At 51.6% G+C, this 24,041-nt stretch overlaps 1 protein-coding gene across 1 annotated transcript in view; it reads right to left on the bottom strand.

Annotated features, from left to right (window-relative positions):
* Positions 1–15,688: 15,688 nt before the first annotated feature.
* PREX1 (phosphatidylinositol-3,4,5-trisphosphate dependent Rac exchange factor 1) overlaps positions 15,689–24,041 on the bottom strand; it is a 158,030-nt gene continuing 149,677 nt past the window's right edge. Inside the window, exons 33-40 of the mRNA XM_016197354.2 lie at positions 23,429–23,528; positions 21,423–21,566; positions 21,211–21,325; positions 20,621–20,687; positions 19,399–19,571; positions 19,014–19,116; positions 18,755–18,822; positions 15,689–17,294 (exon numbers count right to left, since the gene is read on the bottom strand). Coding sequence (XP_016052840.2) covers positions 17,252–17,294; positions 18,755–18,822; positions 19,014–19,116; positions 19,399–19,571; positions 20,621–20,687; positions 21,211–21,325; positions 21,423–21,566; positions 23,429–23,528 — 813 coding nt within the window. The 3' untranslated portion in view covers positions 15,689–17,251. The remainder of the gene's footprint in view (positions 17,295–18,754; positions 18,823–19,013; positions 19,117–19,398; positions 19,572–20,620; positions 20,688–21,210; positions 21,326–21,422; positions 21,567–23,428; positions 23,529–24,041) is intronic.

Below are 24,041 nucleotides of genomic sequence, written 5' to 3'. Positions count from 1 at the left end.
GGAGATGGCCAGCCAGATGTCCCCAGACCAGCCTGGCTGGGCAGTGTGGACTCAAGGCCACATCCACACCAGGTGCCTGGACAGCCCTGGACAAACGGCCTCTGGTAGGTGCCTCTCCCTCCTGTGGCCTCGGTCCCTGTGAGCCCCGTCCATTCTCTACCCATAGAAATCACATGTTTTCTCCCCCTCCCCTTGTCACCTGGGGCCACATGGATGGGAACACTCAGCAGGCTACACTGTCCAGCAGCCTGGTGAGTGAGAGGAGAGCCTTTCCATTTAAAGTGAAAGCCACACCCCCGTGGCGAAGGGCAAAACAGGGCATTGCTCCCTACCAAGATCATCTGCCCCCGAACCTGGCACACACCCTCCTTCTCTGTGTCCTCCAAGGCCCTGGGGCAGCGGAGAAGGGGCGGTCACCCTGCTGTTCATACATGTGTTCATCCATCCATTCATTCGGCAGCACTGTGGCAACAGTCTACTCATAGGTGGTTGGAGGATCAATGAGACAGTGCTAGGGGCACATGGCACGACCTGGCTCAGAGGACACGGTCACCGGTGTGTCCTCTCTGGCCTGGGCTCTCCCTGGATGTCATGGGAGCTGTGGGAGGTTCTAAGCAGGGGGGACATGATCAGATTTGGGTTCCAAAGGGATCCCTCCAGCTGCATGGACAGTGGACTGTGGGCAGTGAGGCGGGAACAGGAGCCCAGGAGGCTCCTATAGACAGGAGAGCAGCTGCCCAGAGAGCCTCCTGTTGGCCTAAGTCAGAGTTGGGGAGACAGAGCCCGACACGACCTGCTCTGCCCTCCACTCTGCAGCCAAGCCCCAGTTCACCACCCTGAACCTGCTGACGGCACCTCCACCAGCCCACTGGGGCCAGGAGACGAGGCCTGGCCTCGTGTCCCCAGACAGCCCTCGAGCCACTTGCTGCCAGTGTCTGCAGTGTGAAGGCGGGTCCCCCCGCCTGACCGTGGGTCCTACACTCGCAGAATCCATGTGCTCCTTGGGGTCCAGCCAGCGCAGGGCCGGGGGCCCGCATGGCTCTCAGGTGGGAGGCCCTCGTCGGAGAGCCTCCCCACGGCGGCAAGCTGGCTCAGAGAGGGGCAGAGGCTTCATTCTACTCCCAGGTTCCCAGACTCTATGGGCAAAGACCAAAAAGCAAGAGCCAGGGTTCCTGCCCTTCAGGGACCTCAGTTTTCTCATCTGCTAACTGCAATTATGGGAGAAGACAAGAGTCACTTGAGAGAATTCTGCCAAGACTGTGGGCCTGGAAGCCGATGGTGATTGGATTTCCATGCCCACCGTCTCTCCCTTGTCACCCTCTTATGTCTCCTCTGAAGTTACCTTATTTATACATTTATAAATATTTATATATTTATTCTCTATTTTCCCCCAGAATGTGAGCCCCATGAGAGCAGGGAACTTGCTTGTCATGTCTACTGCCAGATTTCTAGGCTCTAGAATAGCAAGTCCTGGCACATAGTAGGGCTTCAAAAATATTTTTTGAGTGAATGAATTAATTGGGAGGAGAATAGATGGGCTTTATATGACCTTGACCCTGCTCTTTGTGTGGCCTTATCACACATCATCCTCCCCTTCACTTATTCTGGCTCAAGACTTCCCAGAAATACCTGCTCTTCCCTTTCCTGGAAACCTCTTCTCCATATATATCTCATGTCTTGCCCCTAATCTCCTTCAGGTGCCTGTACAAATGACACCACCTCAGGACGTCTCTGACAACTTTGTCTAAAACTGCAAACTATCTCCAACTTCTGGAATTTCCTATCCTCTCACCCCCACTGTGGCTTTCTTTTCTCCATAGCACTTAGCATCTTCAACTATAACGATAACTTCTCTATTTTGTTTATTGTCTCACACTGCCCACCAGAAAATCAGCTCCAAGAGGTCAGGGATTTTTTTCTATTTTAATGGCTGATCTACCCAATGCTTTTAGAACAGTGAGTGACAGGCACATAGTAGATGATCAGTAAATATTTGCTGAGTGAATGAATGAACCGAAGGTCAGACAAAGGAACTGGGGTAAGTGAGCTAGGGTAAGCAGAGAGGACTTCCTGGAAGAGGAGACTTAGAGTTGGAAATGATGGGATTAGGAGAGGCATAAAGTTGGTGGGGGAAAACACCAGGTAGCGTAAAGGATTCAAAACCAAACAGTTTCCCAGAGCCTGGAGCTGGAATATCACAGGTGCAATCTTGTTTTTTGTCTGCCCCACCCCCCCAAATACTTAGATCTTATGCTGTCTGACAATGGCTCTTAGAAAATTTATTCAATGTTTTATTCATCCTTAAATTCTTTAAAGCTGCAAATCAAACAGTTACCGTGTGCTTTGCTAACCATGTTTCAGGCTCCTGTGTTGCAAATAACTGCTCTCTTTTGCATACCAAGCAGACCTTTCTCTGTCCCAGGAAAATGGATTTCTCCTGGTGTTCATTGCTCTAAGTGCATCCACAGTGAGGCAGAGCAAACATCTTCTCTTCCTGATTTGCATTATGCAAACCCTTAATCTCCTCAAGTTTCTAAAAGCACAGTGAATGATTCACAGATGCCAGGAAATGCACGGCTCGATCTGCTGGTCCATATAAATTAGATTTATTGGGGGGGAAAGAAAGGAGCCTTGATATTGTAGACCATTGGGGAATAATCACCTCTGAGTGTGGAGGCCCCATAAATTTGCTTTTTAGGGGAAAAAATGGGGCAGCTGACCACACACATATTGCTGGACTTGTATTCTCCATTCAGTTATCAAAATGAAGAGGACAGTGGACTTCTGTCTCGAGCAAACCCGTGTGCTGTCTGGGACGGAACTCGTCCTCTGTGAACTGGGGGGAAACTGGCCTAAGAAAGGCCCCTGGAAGGCAAGGCAGGGAAACAGGATGCTCAGGGTTGTAGCAAGAGCACAGTAAGAGAGAGCTGGCTTTGAAGCCCAGCTCTGCATCATCATTACTTTGTGACATCAGGCAGGTTACTAACCCCCTCTGGGCTTTAGTCTCCTCCCCTGCCATTGAGCTTGGAAACTACCATAAGGTGAATCTGCAGACCAAATGGGTCCACTGTGATTTGAACTTGGATCAAGTTTATTACCTAATCTCTTATTTTTGAATAAGGCAAGAGGCCATAGTGGTTTCTGGCCACCAGACCTTTTTCCGTCGTACAGATCACGTAACATTTCGGCACACTGCCCATCCACTTCATTTCTAAGGACACCGTGAGGAACAAGCCATGCCAAAGCTTTCCCGAGACATTCTGATCGCCACATCTTTTCTTTTGGAAAATATGGTAAGTATGGCCACGTTGTCTTTGGGGGATAAATACTGTCACTTGTCCTCATCGCCACTGACATCTCCCATCTGGTATCTCCTCTGGCATCAGCACCATACCTGGCCTACTGAAAATGTCACACAGGGATTTTCAAGGCTGCAGGAGCTCCCTTGCTGACATTTCCTCAATGCCTTGCTGAACAGAGTCCACCAGACCCTTTGGGGGCATGTAGTGGGTTAGGGGCAGTAGTTGTGCATATCACTCCTGATAAAGTCACTCCAATGTCCTTATACCCCTAAGCCTTTGGATTTCTTCCTTGAAATTAGGCAAGGAATATCCTGCTATCCCAACCTCATTGAATGAAGACCACCAAGGGTTGCCACCAACCAAATAAACATGAAACAGCTTCCAGCTTCAAGACCTAACCATTAAATTCAGAATCCCCACAAAGTGTATCCATATCAAAATTTTACCTTGACCCAATGTGATATGTTGTCCTCCTTAGTCTAACACTATTATAATCTCTTCCTAGGCATGCTCCTCAGATTTCTGCCAATGTAAATCAGCAAAACCTAACAATCACTTTGGTGTGTATGCTGTTTCCTGCCCTATCAGACTTTGTGCCCATCCCACTGGAGCATGTGGACATCTGACCCTAGTTTAGTAGCAACAAGGGTGGGTGGGTGAGGCTTGAAGGGACTAGATAGATTGTTGCAAGGAAAACTTGTACTAATCAGCTCCTCACAAGCCATATCTCTGGCTAATGGGAAGCCCCTGCAGGGCAGGCTCAGGTCTGATGTCTCAGACCTTCACATCTGGGATATGATTCTTGGTACCCAGTAGATGCTCAGTAAATGTTAGCTCAGATGGCTGAATGCGTGAATGTGGGGCACTGCCTCCAGAAGCCTCTTCCAGAGCCATCCATCTCAGTTGGGTATTGGCCACACCTTACCCACGCTCTGTCTTCTCTGGGTTGTGCTCAGAGATATAAAGCAATCGTTCAATCCCACCAGCAAATGCTCTCCCAGTTGTAAATTGATGCAGTTCTATGACCAACAGCTGGCAGGCCACGAGTGTGGTGGGTTTCCACTGTCAAGTCTCACGGCTAAATGCAAATGCAGCCCTGCTTCAGCGGTCCTCTTGGCACCCCGAGGCCTCTCCGTGGAGCTCCTTCCTGAACATCCACTGTGACCCAGTGGCAGCTAAGTGTCTGTGGGTGGATGATACATTTGACACTGTGGCTAGTGGCCAAGCCAATAGCCATTCCAGCCTTGAGTCTCAACTCAACTCTGATGCAGTTCAGGTGCCAGGAAGCCAGGAGTTTCAGAATGCAGGCTCTCCTCCTAGCCCCAGGATGTGACTCCTGATGTATTCAAGCCAGGGGTTCTAATCCCATCCTACCCGATGACCCCTTCAAAGAAATGTGCTTAATGACCTTTCTACTGCCTTGAGATGAAAGTCATAAATACTTAACCTGTAACATGACATGTACTTAAAAACTCATTACAATACACTAAATGGATTATAAAAAAGAAATAAAAGGAACATAATTTGTAATAAAATAAATCACATTTTAGTATGCAAATGAGCAGGCACAGACACCCGAGGTGACAAGGTGACTAGCTGGATCTTTGCTGACATCTGGAGAACAAGTTTGAATATGAGAGAAGTCAGATAGGGAGTCACTCCACGACAGAAGGACAGAAAAATGAAAGAGATACTTGAATATAAAAGGTGTATTACAAAAGGCATATACATTAAAATCTTTCAAAAATATTTTATTTTGACATAAGTTCTGAATGAAGATGGTTGAAATGGCTCTTCACCCACGTGAATGACCAAGTTTGTGTTGTGTAGACTGTCCTACACGTTATGGGACACCCAGCATTCCCGGCCTCACCCTTAAATGCCAGCAATGTCAGCAATCACTGGGACAAGCCCGAACACCTGCTATTTCCACCATGCCTCAGGGGTGTATCTCTGCGGTAGAAACTGCTCATCAATCATGATCAGTCCACTTCCTCCACCAGCAACTGGTCTAAGAGGGAGCAAGGGATGAAATTTTGACCAAAGTAACATGAGAAAATCTGCAGGGGCTCCTGGAAAAGGTCTCCTTGGTCTTATAAAGAAGCAATAGGCAGAAACACACATTTCCCTTCTCTTTCTGCCTCTGAGCATTGTTGCACGGGAATGTGATACCTGGAGCTGCGGAAAATTCCACAACTATCAGGGTGAAAACCTGAGAATCGAGACAAAGCGGGAAGAGCACAGCAGGGAGCTGGAAGGAACCTGGGGCCTGGTGAGCCCCTGAGCCAGCCAAACCTAGAGCTGCCTGGAATACTCTCTGGATTCCTTGGTTTATGAAGTAATAACTCATCTTTATTATTTAGCTACTTGTTTTGGAGATTTTTGTCTTGAAGTCAAAAATATCCCATCTGTGATAGGTAGGGTTGCTTTTGCTCACTGCCATCTCCTTCTTTTTGGTGAGCAAAGACTTTGCCATTTCCAAAGCACTTTGAATACATTCATATCATCAGAACCCGGCACCACCCTGGGAGGCGTGGATTATGATCCCCATTTACAGATAGAAACATTGAGGCCAAGGAGGAAGGTAAGTGACTTGCCCAGAGTGAGACTTACAGGCAGTGGCTGAGCTGGGACTTGGCCCTGGTCCTCGGCTGACCCCCACTACACAGCTCCCCCTGCCACCCACACTGCATCCAGGAGGCCTTCCTAATTCTGTGCTTTGGTGCCTCTTCCAGGCCCTAAATATCCATACCCCTTCATCACCATCATTTTATATTCTCATTATTAGGGTGACCTCCCTGGATTAAAACCTGAGTCTCTAGACATTTCTTGTTAGATAAGTATAGCCCATCTTGAAAAAAATGATGACATATTCATTAGCACAAATAAGTTCTTCATTAGTTCTCAGAGGTAACAGGCTTTGAAAGAAACAAGAAGTGGGACAGGTAAGTCTTAAGCTGAGTCTACTCACGGTACCAGGGTAAGCTTTCATTCATTCATTCATTCATTCATTTCTTCACTCATTCACTCAGTGAATACTTATTAAGGGCCCCCTATGTACTAGATGCTGATCTATGTCCTGGGGCCACAGCCTTGGGCCAGCCACAGCCCTGCCCGCACAGAGCTGGCTTCCCACTAACACAGTTGAAAGTCCCATGAGTAGGATTTGAAAACCCCATGAAGGAAACAGCACAGTGTGATGAAATAGGAAGAGACTCCATAGGAGACAGGGGTTACTTACACGAGGTGGTCAGTGCAGGCCCCCGGGTAGAGGAGCTAAGACCCACCTAATGGGACAGGCCCCCCTCCCACAGCAACCGGCACTCTGAGAATGGCCCCCTGTACCCAGGGAGCTTCGTGTGAGGAATGAGTGATGCCAGGTGGGGGAGGAGAGCCAGATAAAAAAGATGAAACAAGAGGCCACAGATGAACCCCCTCATTTACATTCCAATGGGGGCTTACACCGATGGGGGCACTGTGGGGCCAGGCAGGAGCACCCGGTGATCCAGACCCAGGGTGAAGCGCTGTGCCCCGGGATTCCCTTTGCCCAGCTGCCGTCCCCTGGAGTGCAGAATGGAGACTCCAGAGCTCACTGTCCAAAATGAGGGGTGAGAAGCATCGTCTACATGGGGCTCCTTTGCTGCATCTGCTCTCAGGGGTCCTGTGTGTGTTTAATCAGGCCTCTGAGGGACAGGGGGCACCGATGGGGAGATCTGTGCAAGGTTGGAAGGCCTGAGAAAATCTCTCACACACACACATACACACATGCACATATATACACACACATCATACACATACACGTTCACACACAAAAATACACGTCCATGCGTGAGACTGTTATTTACTCACTGCTGTAATTAAGACAGAAGCCCTTTTCTGCAGCAAACATTTCTCCCCGGGAATTGAAATGTAGAAAGAAGCACGATTCCTGCAGATTCAAACAAAACTCGTTTTTACCTGCTCACAAGGTTCGTTTTGTGATATCAAAGGGATTATCCAGGAGAGAAGATCTGAGAGAGGATTAGCTACAAGCCAGGCTGTTCTCCAAGGAGTCTGTTATTGAACCTGATTTGTAAGTGAGGAGAACCCAGGAGCCCCCAGACCTCCCTACGGCGCTGATGGGGCAGGATCCCGTCCTCTCCTGCTGCTTGGAGGCCAACTTCCAGTTTCCGGGAATCTCTGGAAGTCACGGGTGGTGTCCACCCTCCAGGCTGTACTTCCTGGTCCCCTGGGGCTGTGGGCCATGTGACAAGTTGTAGCCAATGAGCTGGGAGCATGCTGATGGCATCACCCGCAGGCTAGGCGCTTAAATGCCAGGTCGAGACCCCCTCCCAAGCTTGTCTTCTTCCTGCCAAGGTAGTGGTGACATTGGAGAGGGCAGCTGCTCTTTCATCCTGGGTTACAAATGAGGAGACACTAAGCACAGCTCCCGACCACCCTTCTGTAGGTTGAGCAAGAAATCCACCTTTACGGTCAGGGCCTCTTAGCTTTGGGGGGCCTATTTGTTATGCAGCATAATCCAGCCAACCCTGACTGTGGATCAGGGTGTTCAGACTGACCCACCCCCAGAGAACTACTACCATGTCCTGAGTGCTCCACATGGTCCAAGCACTGTGCTCTTTCATAGAATGTGTATAATATTTATGATAAATATGTGTGTATTAATCATTCTCCATTCGAAAATGAAGATCATGGCTAGCATTCACTGAGCGTTTAATGTGTGGCCAGCATTTGCTAAGCACTTTAACTTAATAACTTCTTCAAGCCTCACAATAGTCCTGGAAAGAAAGTGCTTTTATTTATTCCCATTTTACAATGAGGTAACTGAGGCTCAGAGTGGTCGTGCATATGCCTAGGACTACACAGCCAGTAAGTGGCAGAGCTGGAATCTGAACCAAGGCGCATGTGACTCCTGATTTGGGGTTTATGCTGAAGTCTCATGGGGCACTGGTGGTGACCCCGAGGGCCTGGGCAGGATGTGGGGTGCAGACGCCCCGGGCTCTGTGTTCTACACCCTTCACCACATCTGACTCTGAGGGTGCTGCCGGGGAGTGCCAGTGTCAGAGCTGGCACAGGTTTCTCCCCTGCAGGTCCCGATGGCTGGAGCTGAGATTACACCTGTGTGTGTGTGGGGGGGGGGGTCTGTGGAGTCAGCAAATCCCTTCACCCACTTTGCATTCAGCCAGGCAGTATTTATGCTTCAACCTCCACTCCCCTTCATCTGGAATGGATCTTCTTTTGAGTAAACTGCATCGATTCTACCTAATTCTCTTTTCAAATGAAATCCCTTATTTTGGGAGCAGCATCCTCACAAAGGTTTCCCCTGTGCACTGAGGTGGGAAATGCAGATAAACACACCTCTTTGTAAAATAAATGGATGCAATTAGTCCCAGGGCTATAGCCTATCAAGGACTCCAGGGCCTCATTTTCACAAATGCCCAAATCCTAGTTTTGGAGTTTCCTCCAAATGAGGCTGTATCTAGGGTGGAAGAGAAACTGCGGGCTGGGAGACCAAATAACCATCGCACGTCCTGGGCAGTTCCCGTGACCAGCGCTGATGGAGGCCTGACCTGCGGTTACTCACCCAGCCCCCACACCAGCCCCGTGAGGAACACGCTGCTCTAGCCCGGGCTACAGTGGGAGGCTGGGAGAGAGGCCCTTGTGGAGCTGCCATTCTGGAGGGTGAGACAGACGACAAAGCGACTAACTCAGTGTATATATTACATTGCATATTAGAAAAATAGCGCAGGGAAGGGCAGGCGCACAAGGCATGAGGAGGGTGGCAACTTTAGAGAAGGGCATCAGAGAAGGCCTTGGTTAGCTGCAGACTCTGAACAGAAACCTGAAGGGGGTTAGGAGAGTCTGAGGATTTGTGCGGAAGGGCATTCCCAGTTCAGGGAACAGCTCGTGCAAAGGCCCTGAGACAGCCCTCTGGTGAGTTCCAGGAACAGTGAAGCCAGAGAGGCTGGAGCAGAGTGAGTGAGGGGGAAAGGAGCAAACACAGAAAGGGGTACATGGATGGAGCAGGGTCTTGTAGGGGAAGGGGAAGGGAGGCCTTGTGCTTTTACTTGGAGTGAGATGGGAAGTTCCTGGAGGATTCTGAGGAGGGACATGGTCTGACTTGGATTCTAACAGAATCCCTCTGGCTGCAGTGGAGAAGAGGGCAAGAGGGTGCAAGCAGGGAGCTTGATGAGAAAACTTGAATATTCTAGGCAAAAGATGATAGTTTGGATCAGGGTGGTAGCAGATGTGGAGAGAAATAGCCAAGTGTTTTTGTTTGTTTGTTTTGTTTTGTTTTTTTAAATGTATCTTTATTGATTTCAGAGAGAGGAAGGGAGAGAGAGAGAAACATCAATGATGAGAGAGTCATTGATCGGCTGCCTCCTGCACGCCCCCAACTGGGGATTGAGCCCGCAACCCGGGCATGTGCTCTGACCGGGAATCGAACCCTGATCGCCTGGATCCTAGGTCCATGCTCAACCGCTGAGCCACACCCGGCTGGGTGCCAAGTGTTTAAATCTAAAGCAGGAAGGCACGGGGCTCAGGGCATGGGGGAAAAAATGTTCCTCCAGAGCCCTCTTTTCAGGAGAAAACGGTTCCCCCAGAGCTCCATCATTGCACCTCACTGGTCAGAAATGGGTCAAGTTCACCAATCCCAGGCAAAGGGGTGGGATCCTTTAATTGACTTATATCTCCATTCATAATTTGTGGACTCCGGTGCAAAATAAAAATCTAGAGGTCTGTTCAAAAATTATTAAGAGGTTCAAGACAGAAGAGGCTTAAGCCAATCATGAGGCCCTTCTGAGCACAGGTCCTTCTGCAACTGCACAGGCCACATGCCCATGAAGGCAGCCCTGTCCCCATGACTTATCCACTTATCCCCTGGGCTGAACATGGGGCCACCCAGGCAGGCTGGAGTGCAGGAGGGAGGGTGGGGGAAGTAGGGAGGTGACCCCGATGTGGGCCGCAGCCTCAGCAGCGTGAGCTTCAGGCTCCGTGACTTACTGTGCTGGCTTTGCTTGTCCCTATGTTGGGGGTAACGGCCCAGGGAGTTGCTGGGAAGATGTAGGAGATCCATACTAAATGCTTAGAACAGTGTCACTTGCTATTTTTCTCATTACCTCTAGGGACGAGATCCCCCTCCTTCCCAGTCTATGGGTGTCCCATAGCTGTAAGCTGAGGACTCCAGGAGAATTTATCTCCCCTCACCCACCCGTGCGAGTCCCTGCAACTCCCCCTGGAGTCACGCAGCTTGCAGAGCCCCGAAGCCCCTGCTTTGGAGATCATCCGAGAGGTGGCTGTGGAGAATAAACAGAAATATCATTGCATGTCATCGTAATGCTACACACTTCCCAAAACACAATAGGAAAAGCACAACATATTATAGAAATAAAATGTTCCGGTGCCACTTTTGCTCTGGAGAGTACTCTCAGTTTCTTTTTGAAAGCACTTAAATGGGCAGGCCCGGTGGCGGGGAGCTGGGATTGCTCTGTTTTACAGATGAGAAAACTGTTTGTCCTTTGCTCAGAACTCGCCAGCAGCTCCCTGATTCTAGGCATGAACGCCGAATCCTGCTGGTCACCTATGGGCCCTGGTCCCTGCCCTCTCTCATGTCGTAGCCCCCCACCCCCTCGCTGCTCAAGCTACAGTGGGCTTCTCGCTGCTCCTCCAACTCACCAGGAGCGCTCTCACCTCCGGGCCTTTACCCCTGTTCTTTCTCCTTCCTGGAACCAGCCATCTCCGTGGTCTCTCCTCCTCGGGTCTCCACTCAATGGTCTGCCCCAGAGAGGCCCTCCCTGGCCATTTAGTGAAAGCTCGCACATCTGCCTTTGCCCTCCCACCTGCTGCATTTATCTTATTGGCATTAACACCATCTGACATATTATGTACCCATGTGTTTATTGGCTTTTTTTTTTTTGGCCACCTTCCAGCAGAAAATAAACTCCACAGGCACTTCGCTGATGTGACTTTGGCCCTAGAATGGGGCCTGGCACCCAGTAGGCCTTCAATAAATATTTGTTAAATGATGCCAGTTAGGGCAAGGGGTGGGCCCAAGTGGGTTGTTGAGCCAGACCTAGAATCACATACGGGTTTCTGCAACCCTCTTGCGTGTTGGAATGCTGACTGAGGACACATCCTGGACAGGGTGGGTCTCCTGAGCCCAGGGTGGCTTTGCCTCATCAGCTGTGCCCTCTTGCCAAATCAGACCCTGCACCTAGTGACTCAGACCCAGCCTGATGGAAGAACGTTCTTTCAGGGACATTCAGCTCCATGACTTTCTACAAGGGATCTGAGTCCCTGGTGAGGGTGCCAGGAAGGGAGACAGATTGAGCAGAAAGGCTGCAGGGAGGCTGGGTCAGGACCAGAACTGTCACAGCCAGGTAAGGCAGAGAGATATAACAGTGGACTTTCTGAAGACTAAACCAGCATGAACAACTCATATGAAGAGATGGCTGTATATTGATCAGAATCCTCCCTGCATGGTCACTCAGTTGCTGATTCATTCCACTTAAGTCAATAAGTATTGATTGAGCACCTACTATGCACCAGCCACTGTACTAGAAACTAGGGATACAGTTGTGAGCAAGGCAGGCCCCTATCCTCATGGAACACGCAGTCTGGCAGAACATGTGCAAAGATCCTGAGGCAGCATCCATGGCAAGAAGGCAGCAAAGCACACTTTCATTTTCCCTGTGGTCCTTTCATTAGTAAGGCGACCTCTTCAACCCTTCCCCTCATCCACCCCCATTTCTGCGAAGTTCTGGAACCAAAGCCAGATTCTCCAATGCTGCACCTGGGCAGAGTCCATGAAATCCAGGGGCCACTGTGCTTCCCCCTTTCTAAATGCCATGTTGCTGCCACAGCCCTGGAACCACACAAGGGGCCAGTATTTCTGAGCTCCTTAGCCGTGGGTAAGTCACTTAAAGTATCTGTACATTTCCGCCTCTGTAATAGGACCTTAGTAGTACCTACCTTGAAGGGCTGGTCAGAGGATCACATGACATGAGGCCTTTCAGCAGCCAGCAAACTGTGCAATGATACCAAGTGCTCAACACATGAGAGATTCTGAACGTTGCTATTGGTCCTTCAGACAAGCCTGGGAGAGGCCAAGCTGGCCAGAGGATGAGGAGTCCTTTTTGAGGAACTGAGTTGTATGCCCTCTTGTTGTAAGTGGGGGAACTGAGGCACAGAGAAGGGCAGGGCCATCCCGAGATCACACAGCACATCACGGGACTCGAACTTGGGCCCTGCTGCTTGGTCAGGCGCACCCCTACCGCCCTCTCCTGACCACCCTCGACCCTCCAGGGTACTGGCGCTCAGAGGGGCAGCTGTGGGCCGTGGTTTCTGACTAACCTCCCCCTTAAGCTCCAAAGCTCGAGACTTACAGCGCTCCCGTTGCCCTCGCAGGCCGGGCGGGACACCCTGGCACACAGCGCCACCTGGTGGTCAGTGTTTCTCTGCAGGTCCTGGTTTCTGGGCGAGGTGGGGCCGAGCGCATTAGTAGTTGTGGGCACCGGGTCACCGCCCTCAAGCACCTCACTTTACAAGGGTCTTTTACATCCTCATATATATGACTGCAAGGGGAAAAAAATGAAAGAGAAGGAAAAGCATAAAAGAAAAAAGGAAAGAAAATAAAAATAGAGTCTAGCTCACAGACATATGCTATGGGACATAAAAAAAATAAGAAAGAAAATGGAGGGGGGAGACAAAAATAAGAGAGAGGAATTTTAAAAAATGAAAAAAAATAGAGAAAATATGCACACTGAGCCCAGCGTAAAAAGGCAGAGGCCAGTGCCCATCCTCAAGACAACCCCAGCCCCTGCCTCCAGGCTGTCTTTGTCCCAAAGGTGGGCACCTGGGAGCCAGTGTTTGGGTTGGAAGCTGGTCGGCAAGACCTGGCAGGAACAGGGGCCAGGTAACTTCAATCTCTGAGCACTACACAATCCCTGGTGCCACCTGCTGGGTGGACAGGGCACCACATTTATCCCCTGGAAGTTGAACTGGGGACCCTGGAGACTGTTGGCCCCCAGCACACAGACAGGTGGGTGCAACTGTCTCCATTTCTCAGAGGAAAGTGAGGCTCCTACAAAGACGGGGACTTCCCAAGAAATGGCCACTCAGCAAGTACAGAAGCCTGGCACCCAGGGGGCAGCCTAGGGTCCGATTTCAAAGGTCTTAGTCCACGCCTCATTTCCCTGAACAATCCAGCCCAACCCCTGAACAAAGCAGGCACAGAAGAATGTGGCTAGAGGTGCAGGCGCTGGCTACTGGACAGTGGAAGAAACAGGCTCAGACAGATTCAGACACCTGGTCCCAGCTGTTGTCCTGGGAAAGCAGAGAACCAAATGTCCGAGAGACACATCAACTGCAGGGTTTTTCCCACCCCTGATGTTCCACTGGCCAGCACAGCAACTCCTGGCCAACGTGTCCTTCCTCAACCAACATCACCACATTGATTCCACAGCTGAGGACCTCGGCAGTCAAAAAGGCCAGCTCTGGCCACACTCTCCCGGGCAGGGCCATCCCAGAGCCAGGCAGGCCAGGTAAAGGAGCGTGTTGGGCCAGGTGAGGCTGTGGGGAACTGGAGAGCTGGTGCCTTGCCCAAAGGCTGTGGCCACTTCTCAGCTCCAGTTGACAGGTGGCCAGGTGGGAACGTGGGCCAGCACAACCAGAACTTCTGAATTTTCAAGAAAAAACAAAAATCAGAATTTGGAAGTGGAATCTGCTGGTTCTTAAATGTGAATGTCTAATTCAAAATTATAAAGACACCATGTCAGGAAAATAAAACACACACATTAATATCCACATTTCGGCCATTGGCCCGCCAGCTTGAGACCTCCTGTCTCCTGTGAAATGCCCTGCTCATGCTCCATTTTATAACTGTGACAAAGGTCCTCTGGAGAGAGACTTTCACCCCCACTTTGCAGAGGCACCTCAGTGTCTGCGAAGAGATGTGACTTCCTCAAGGCCACAGAGACTCCACTTCTCAGCCCCAGACCAAAGCTGCCCCTGTCCACTATAGAACTCACTTTTCTCCTTGCAGGATCCCAGGGTACAGAACAAGCAGAAATTACTGTTTCCTATAAAAGTGTCTGCCTGAAGGAAGGCATCAAATCCTCCCTGTTGAACCCAAATATAGATTGAGGTGACAGCCCTTCCCTTAGAGTGACTTTTCTGGATCCCAAACTGGCCTCAGATAATTCCAAATAATCTGTCCGTCACTGTGCCGAAATCCCACCAGGATTACTTTCACTGATTACAGTATTGAGTCTTTGAAACCTGCCATTTGAGAGTCACAAAGCTCTCTGGAAGAGACCCAATCTAGGCCTTGAGAGGATGAGCTGGGGGACAGGTTAGTTTGGAAGAAAAAGAGATGAAAAGATAATGGGCTCTAGTCTGAAACGGCAGGACTGGTGTGAGCATCATGGCTCAAAAGGGCCCCCAGGGTGGCATAACTGTGGGTACCTTTAAAAGGAGGGGTCTTTCAGAGATGGCAGCGCTTCCCAAAGTGTAGCAAAGGAGGGAGAGAAAGAGGGGAGAGGGAAAAGGAAGGGAGGAGGCGGGCAGGTGGAGAGGAGGGGGTGGGGAGGGAGGGAGAGGGAGGCAGGCAGGCAAAGGGTAGCCTAGCAAGTCTGCAGGGCAAATTCCACCCAGAGAGCGACATGGCCCTGGCTGGGCAGATGGACCCAGGCAGCTTCATAAAGATGGCCCAGGCCCAGGCAGGTGACAACCAGCTCAGAGCCTGGGGCCTGGACAACCGGTCCGGGTGTGCAGGCACCGCGCCTACGCCAGCGCGTGTTCTGCTTGGTCTGCTTGCGGCCAGTGCGGATTCTGATCGGCCGGGAAACAGTCCCACCCCGTGTTGAGTATTTGGCCACCATTCCAGCCCCGATCCCAGATCCTAGACCCGAATGGACCTTGCAGGTTGGGACGGAGGATGGTGCAGTGACTTCCTTTGGACTTACCCTGACCCCTGGGTACATGTAAGATCAGCAACTCTGGCGTGAGACCCAGGAGGAGGAGGTGGGGAATGCCTGGGAAAATAGCCACATTTTCCCACTATGGCATGAAATAGGAGGTCAGAATCCAAAATAAAGGTGTAATGCAACATAAAGACCGGTATTTTCCTGGCACACCTGAGGCGCAGACCTGCAGTGAAATCTCGGTAGTCCTCTCTACTCCTCTGCAAGGGAAAGTATATACTGTCCCCATTTTACTGGAGGAAACTGAGGCTCAGAGGGGTAACATGACTGACTAGGGGTCACTGGCTCAATGACCCCTCTGTGCGAGTCTTCTCGGTATCAGCTCATTCCAATGTGAGGCTGGCCACACCACCCACCGCCATGCCACCAGAGTTGGCCCCAAAGGAACCACAGATCAAGATATTTGTATTATAAACTGACTTTTAATAATAATAAAAAATCTATCATGAATTTAATGAGAAGAATCTGTACATTTTAAAGTAAACCAGTGCACGAGGCCTTGCCCTCAGGAGCCCCTCTCCATTTCCCGCCACAGGGCTAAAGCAGATCCTCGTTTGTATCAGCGTCACCAGTGTCCAGCAACAAGCCCACTTCTTGCGGTCTAGTGCTCAGGAAGGTGGCCCCTGGGGGCACAAGGGTCCAACATTCTGGTGGGGCTTCAGGAAACCCACACCTGATCTCACCATCAGCCAAGGGCAGAAAGACATCCCCTCTCTCCACCTCAGCTATAACATTTCTTGCTGGAGTATAGGAGCTAGAGGGAACAAACTGCGGAGAGGGTCCCCCTGTGTGGGTCCCTGTGCCCAGAAGGTAGACAGGATGGCTTCCTGTCTGGCTGGCTGAGAAGTCCCAAACATCCTGTTCTAACATCAGAAAAAATAAATTACAGAAGCTACCACCCAGGGTTTCCCAGTGACCCTCTTACCTGTAGGACACACACCTGTGTGGGACAGGTGGGTGGTTCAGTCCCCACCAGTCCCCAGACTTGGCACAGCCACCTCTCAAACCCTTACAGCCAGTCATTCAAAGAGAGCAAAGTAATTCATTCTAATACTGACCAACTAATGGGGAACCAGGGGTGGATGGAAAGAGGCACCAAGCTCAGACCTGTAAGCAATACCTTATGACCCTAATATTTAAAAAAATGAAATACTGACATTTTTTGAATTTTCAATAATTTAGTTTTTCTTTTTTTAGTAGAGCTGGGAAAAGTTGTCAATACTACCTTACGATGGTCCCGTTAGACAATATACCTTTCTTTGAAATTTAAAATGTCAAATATATAATCACACAACCACAACATAAAACTCCAAAGTAAACCATAGAGATTTCACGCCATATAAATAAAGTTGGAGCAAATCTTGTGCCCAGGGCTAATGGCTCACGTTCCAATGGCGGTGCTGTCGGAAGCTGGTGTGGCTTTCGAGTGTCCTCTTGGTAACAGGTGTCGCACCCTGTCCCTCTGTCTTTCCTGGCAGAGGCCCACTTTTCTGAGTCCACGGAGCAGGTTAGTACAGGGGGGAATCTGGAAGCTAAGGTGAGGAGGAGACGGAGACACGTGTGTCACCTGGAATGTGGACTTAGAAGGAAACCAGGGTTTCGAAAGTGCAGGTTGAGCCATCCCGAGGGAGCTGAGTCTGTGGGCCTCCAACTGCAGCGTCCATGACTTCACCCCTGTGTCCCAGGGACTTGGGAGCAGGAGCCCCGGCCCTGGCTGCACCCATCAGCTCTGTGGGTCCCCAGCACCCCTCAGGTTTCTGGCAGAAGTGTGGAGAACGTGCGGGCCCCAGGCCGATCAGCTTGCTCTTCCGAGAGTGGGGGCATGGCCTGTCCTTGCAGGAGGTGATGGAGAAGGCTGGGCAGATCCTGGAGCGAGCAGGAGCAGCTCTAGAGCAGGCCAGCATGACCCGCTGTGTCCTCCCAAACCCCAGCTCCAGGGAACGCAGCCGAGCACCACGCATCTTTTCAGAGGTCCCCATCCACCGGCGGCTGGCAGAGGCGGTAGAGCCTGGCGGGGGGAGGTGAAGATGAGAGGCCGGGGCCTATTATTAATATGGCTTCAATCTTTGTTTGAACAGGTAATCCATGCCCAGAAAACAAAACTCAGCAGCTATTTTTAAAAACGCAGAGTGAAAAATATTTATGCTGCCCACACTTCCCGCAGCTGTCCAGTCCCCCCCACAGGCACTCTCCGCTCCCTCCAGACGCGTGAGGGTTTTACCAGCAGAGCTGGTCTGCGTGTCTGTGTTAAGATACGCGTGTGGGTGTATGTTTACATGTGTGTGGGGGGATGTTTTCCCATAAAAATGGTAGCAAACTAGTCACAGTGCTCTAGCCCTTGAGTTTTTTCACTTTATATAATCTTGGGGGCCTCTCTCCCTGCAACGCAGAGAGCTGCCTTGGTTTTCTCAACATCTGTATCGGAAAGATACTGAGTTTCATTGTCAAGTAAGAAGGAGCCACTAATGGCTTCTAAGCAAAAGAGGCAGATCTGCTGTGGGGAGAATGATGGCAGGGGGACCCGAAAAGAGCAGCAGCGGTGGCACAGACAAGACAGAGAAGCAAAGTGGCACAGTGGTTAGGAGCCTGACTCCCAGGCGTAGACTACCTGGGTTCGGAATCCCAGCTCTGCCATTTATGAGCTGTGTGACCGCAGGCAAGACACTTAACCTCTCTGTGCCTCAGTGGCGCCAACTGCCAATTGAGGATAATAACAGTATCTTGCTCACAGGGTTGTTTGAGATGATATAGGTAAAGAGACTGAAACAATGCCTGGAGTGGGGTAAGTTAACAAATCAAAGTATTCAGAAGAAGTGAGGGTAAAATAATGTGTGTAAAAACTGGTGGAACACAGTAAGGTCTGCGTGGGAGCTGCTGTAGTCACCAGCGCCGTTTCCTGGCTTTAACAATGTCCTGTGGTTACATGAGAGCTGGGTGAACGGCACGCGCGAACTCTCTGTACTACTTTTGTAACTTCCTGTGAGTCAAACTATTTCAAAATGAAGTGATTTAAAAATTGTGGGCAGGTATTGATAGCAAACTGGGGCCGTGGGGATGGAGAGAGAAGATGGACTAATACGAGGTACTACTGGGAAAGGGGGCAGCACATGAGCTGGGCAGAAATCAACGTGGAGAGACGATGGGGTCCTGAGGACACGAAGCAGCCTACGGCCTGAGGGCCTGAGGGTAGCAGGGTGGCAGAGAAAAGGTGGTGATGGGGGCGGGTCACACCAAATCCTTGCCCGTGCCTCATTCTGGGGGCCTCGTTTCATCTTCCCAGATGGAGTAGGCACTCCTCTGGGGAATAAAAAAACTGAGCTTTCCAAAGTGGGGCCCCATAAATGAGAGGTGAAGCCCCATACGACTACCACTGGGTCTGCCTGGGGTGAGGCCAGGAGTTTGCTGCAAGCCCAGATCCTGGTCTTCCCTGAAGAGAGGAGAGGGAGGGAGAGAGGGACAGCCACTCACCGAGGTGCGCCCTGGGGCATCTGATCCTTGACCCGAAGGTTTTTGGCCAGAATCTCCACCCTGGGGCCCTGGGAAGAAAGAACCATGAGGCTGGGACCTGCCTCTGCACGGAGTTCAGGGCGCTTGAGCAAGCAGTGAGCGGGTGGGGTGGGGAAAGGGTGAGTCACAGGCCCAGAAGCGGGAATCCTGGGCCCCTCCAGATGGGGAGACGGGCCACACCTGGAGCCGACGCCCACCCAGCTGCAGGCGGCCACCTCACCTGCTTGCGCATGATGTCCGTGGCCTGCATGATGCACTTGGGCAGCAGCCCGTGGCTCCGCGCCAGGATGGCCGCCTGCTCCAGCGACACACTCAGGGTGCTCCTGCGGGGAGGCCAGGGGACGGCAGGTGAGACGGCACCTCCTGCCCACCACGAGGCCTCGGAGACCCCACCCCTGACCATCGGGGCTCACACCCTCCTCTCCCCGGCGAGCCCCTGCCTCAGGGCCCGGCGCTGCCCCCTCCTGCCTCTGATAACTCCCCCTACCCCAGGTGTCTCCTCTCCAGTAGGACACCCCCTCCAACACTCCGCACACAGTCAGCGTCTGCCTCACTCTGCACCCCTCAAACACGCCAGCATCACGGCGCGCCCCGCTCCGGCTCACCTCTGCATGCCCGTGCCGCACATGGCGATCTGGCAAGCCCCCAGGCGGTAGCAGAGCTCGGAGGAGATGGGGATGAGGCCAGCGCCCAAGCTCCCAGGGGCACCAGGTCTGGGGTGAACGAAGGACTTCATGAGACGACAGAGCTCATCCAGGGCGTTGATGGGACGTATCAGCTGTGAGGCGCACACACGCCCATGGCCAGTCAGAGGAGTCCTCCACCTGGCCTTCCACCCCGTCTATCCCTCCAGTCCAGCTCAGTTACTGCAGCTGTCCTCCCAGCTCCCCTTGCCAGGGGTTACAACCCAATTAACCATCCCCAACCCCTGCTCCAGGACCATCTGTGGCTCCCCATTGCCCCACAAACTGGCCTTCACTGTTCACCATGTATTTCAGACGTTACCTTCCAATCTCATTCTCTTCACCTGCCCAGGTGTGCCCCCAACCGAGCCTGAATGAAGTGCCCTCTCCTGTCCTCCAAACTGTTACACCCAGCCCAAGCCGCACCTCCCTCAGAAGAGCCTTCCTACCACCCCAGCTTCCCTCAATTGCATTCAAGGCAAAAAATGGTGGTTTGCCAATTCTTTGTGTCATCTTCATATTCTGCCAGCGAAACTAGACCCCCAAAGAGCCACAGCCACCACTTCTCTTGGAGCCCCCAGCCTCACAGTCCAGAGGCCAGTACCCCCAAACCACTGTCAAATTTGAGGCCTGCCTGAGCCTGGGAAGTGGGTGACAGGCCGGGAGCATGTGCCCTCAGAAAGCCAACTGTGACACGTGGGAATGTAAGCCCTGGACAGCCAGATCTTTCCATTTCTCAAGAAAAGCTAGCCGCCTCCATTACACCGGAAATCCTTTGATTTTTAAATGTTGGCATCAAATTTGAAACAAGCAAACAAAAAGAACACTGCATGGCCAAAGCTGGCCATAGCTGGCCACAGCCTCAGAGAAATGCTGTGATAAACAAGGGAGTTGCAGGAGGCACTGGTGAGTGGGTGCTAGCAAAAACAAGTCACCTAAGGAACTCCAAAGTGGTAGGGAAGAGGCAGGAATTCCTCAAATGGGGAGAGAGTTACCCCAGGAGACTTCCTGGAGGAGGGTTGCAGAGGCCTAGGGGCTGCTCTGCCAGGATTCTGGCCGGTGTGCCACCCTGAGCCCTGACAGCTGAGTCTTGACCCGAGCACCGTCCAAGCTCAACAGCACGGTGACATAAGGGTGGACGCACCTGGTCTATCTTCACTGCTGTGGTGCTGGCATCTGTGGGCAAGTTAGACCGTTCCAGGTAAAATGCCCTGAGAGAAACAGATATGGGTTTGGGGGTCCACCATGCCCACCGTCCACACAGTCCCCACCCACTGCCCCAGCCCATCTGCCCTCCAACAACTCTCAGAAAGAAACCACTGAGAGGGCCTTGCACAGCTCTCCATGCCCACAGTCACCAGTTCCTGCAACAGCCCCATAGGGGGAAGCAATAAGGGGCCTCCCATGCACCCCTCAAATGCCATCTCTCCCTGACAGCTCGTCCTGAACAGCTGATCAGCACCTGACACCTCCACTCTCTAACTCCTAGTCCAGCGTATCTGTCCTCCTAATACTCTCACCACTTAACCTGCTACATCATTCTTCGTTCACTCGGTTATTGTCCACCACACCCTTTAGAACAGGGCTTAGCCAACTATTTCTATGAAGGGCCCAACAGTCAATATTTTGGGCTGTGTGGACTAGTCTCTATCGAGACCCTACTCAGCCTGGCCACTGTAGCACGAAAGAGCCACAGACAATCCACATGTGAATGAATGTGACCCAGGCAGATACCTGAGTTTGCGGTAATACTGCTGAACCTTCTCCAAGGACTGAGAGTTGATCTCCTGTTGCAAGTCTTCCGCCACCTGGCTGCCTGGAGGAGGTGGCCCCTCCATGTTCTCCAAAGCTGTGAAGAAAGAAAAGGGAGGGCAGGGGATGAGGTCCCAGTACGCTCGGAGCCTTGGGTATCGCCTGTGGGTCCCACTCAGCACCCCACAGCTCACCTTTCGTGAAGAGCACGGTGTGCAGTCTCAGGCTGGCCCCGCTCTCCAGGCGGGAGGGCAGCTTGGAGAAGTGGTAACTGTCGAGGTAGAAGACGACCTTCAGCGCTTGCCGGCTGCCCTCAATGTGGTAGAAGACATTGGTGTCTGTGGGAGGACATGGTGGGGCAGGGCGGGTCAGTACCAAGGCTCAGGGGAGCCCTGCCCAGCCTTTGTTAGGGCAGCTTCGGACCTTCCTTCAGACCTCCAGTGGGATATCCTGGGACTTCTCTGTTCTCCCCACCCCAGAGGGGTATCCTCAGAACCCCCTGCCTCCCACCTTCAAAGTGGCATCCTGGGTGGTCCATGTCTGCCTACACCAGAGCAGTGGCTTCAGCCCTCCCATCCTCTAGGGGTGGCCTCAGACAGCCCGGTCCTCCCACACTCAGAAGAGCAGCCTCTGTCCTCCCTTTTCACCTCTTTCAACAGGTCCCAGTGCCCACTGCTTAATTTTTAGACCTGACATTGATTCTGCCCAGCTTGGAGGTTGTCAGTGTTTGTCTTCAGAGCTTCACCAATGCTCCCTGGACTCCTCACCTGATAGCCCAAGGCCTCTACCTGCCAAATGCTGCCCTCAACCAGGGCCTGCATTTATTTACACTCATAGGGAAGAGCTTACGGTAGGCATGGCATTGACACCCCATCTGGCACCCATGGCAAACATCACTAATCCATCAGTAGTTCTCCCTAAGCCCAGCTTTGCCTATCAAAAGGCAGCCACTGACCATCAATGCCAACGGGCATGTGAAACGGAATCTATAGTCCCTCTAGACTTTCACACATTCTCAACAGGGTGATATTGCCCCTAAGGAGGTGAAAACTGGTTCTTGAGGGGATGGCAAAAACAACTTACTCCTTTTATGTTGAAAGCACAGATACACAAACAGTACCTAAACAGACATATAGTATATCCATGATATTAAAATTTAATAGGGTTGCAGCAATTAGGAAAAAACTATCTAAACGAACTCCTTATGGAGGTGATAATGATTTTTAAAAAGTTGAGAATCACTGATCTAGAGCATTGGTTCCCAAACTAGTACTTCAAAACCACTGGAGGGCTTCTCAACACAGGTTTATGGGCTCTACTTCCAGTTTCAGGTTCAGGTCTGGGATGGGGCCCAAGGATTCACCTTTCTAACAAGGTCCCAGGGGATGCAGGTTCAGGGATCACACTCGGAGAACCACAGCTCCAGAATCCAGCCCAGTGGTCCTCTATCCTCAAAGTCACCTAGTCACCTGGAAAGCTTTTCTAGAATCCCAATACCCAGGATCTACCCCACCCCCCAGCCCCAGAGTGAGTCCAACCTGCCAGGGCTGAGTTTTGGACTAGGGCATCGGTATCTTTGAAAAGCTAGATGATTCTACTGCAGCCAGGGCTGAGACCCACTGGGCTAGCCTATGGGCTCCAAGAGGGCGGGAACCACACTGTGTTTCTCTACTGCAGCCCCAGAACTGAAAATTGTGCCTGACACGTATGCTCAGAATTAGGAATGTGTGGATGGATGGAGAATGAGTGGATGGGTGGATGGGTAGGTGGGTAGGTGGGTGGTCGATGGATAGATGGGACAGTGGATGGACAGATGAATGGATAAGTAGATGGATGAATGGGTGGGTGAATGGATGGATGAATGGTGGGCAGGTAGAAGGAAGAGAGGACGGGAGGGAGGAAAAAACTGATGCTATAAATTCTTAGAAAGTCTCAACAAGTATTCACCCCAGTAATGGATATCTCTAGAAATTTTAATAACAGCTAGGTACCAGTTGCTCCCTTTTAAGCGATTTTGGAGACAACTAGGTTTATACAAAAATAGACCCTCTTTTTCCATGTACGTTGGGGGCATGAGGTTTGAAAGCACCGGGTCCCTGGGCAGCCTTGGGCAGGTGGCCTGGTGGCAGGGTGGCCCCCAAAGCAGTTCCTTCCACCCCAGAACCCCGACTGGCACTTTGGGAGAGGGGGAATTACTCACTGGCCACGTAGTTCTCATCCAGCTGCTTAAAGGAGAAGGTGACATTGTCCAGCTCCGACAGGGTCACCCAGAGGTCCTCCAGCATGGTCCGTTCCTCCTTCTGTGGAGGAAGGCAGGGTGCAGAAGTCTCAGGTGCCACCCGTGCCCCAGGGTGTCACTTCAAGATGCTCTGACTCAACACTAGTGGACACGCCAGGCTGTGGCCCAGCAGGTACGAGGTTCCGTGCTGGGCTCTCCAGAGCTGGACGTGAAATCGGGTTTGCTTGTCCTGCACCTCCCAAGGTCAGAACCCAGCTCCGCTCTAACGTGTGGGTGGCCCTCTTGCCCAGACCGTCCCAGCAATCCAACTCAACCATCTCAAACCTAACACACCCCAAAAAGTCCTCATTTCCCTCCTCAACCCCCTCCAGTAGGCCCCATCTCAGCAAAGCACACCAGCATCCACCCAGCAGCCTAAGCCCCAAACTCTGATTTCGAGGACTTCTTGACTCCTCTCCCCTCACCCGATACACTGCCCATCACCAAATCCTGACGGGTTGACCTTCAAAACATACCCCAGATCCATCCACCTCCCTCAACCCTCCTTACCACCCCAACACAAATCCCCATCGTC

The sequence above is a fragment of the Miniopterus natalensis genome, chromosome 7, assembly GCF_054644295.1.
Source record: "Miniopterus natalensis isolate mMinNat1 chromosome 7, mMinNat1.hap1, whole genome shotgun sequence".
NCBI classification, from domain to species: domain Eukaryota; kingdom Metazoa; phylum Chordata; class Mammalia; order Chiroptera; family Miniopteridae; genus Miniopterus; species Miniopterus natalensis.
The sequence above is the reverse complement of the archived record's forward strand: the minus strand, read 5'-3'. Positions and strand labels throughout refer to the sequence as shown.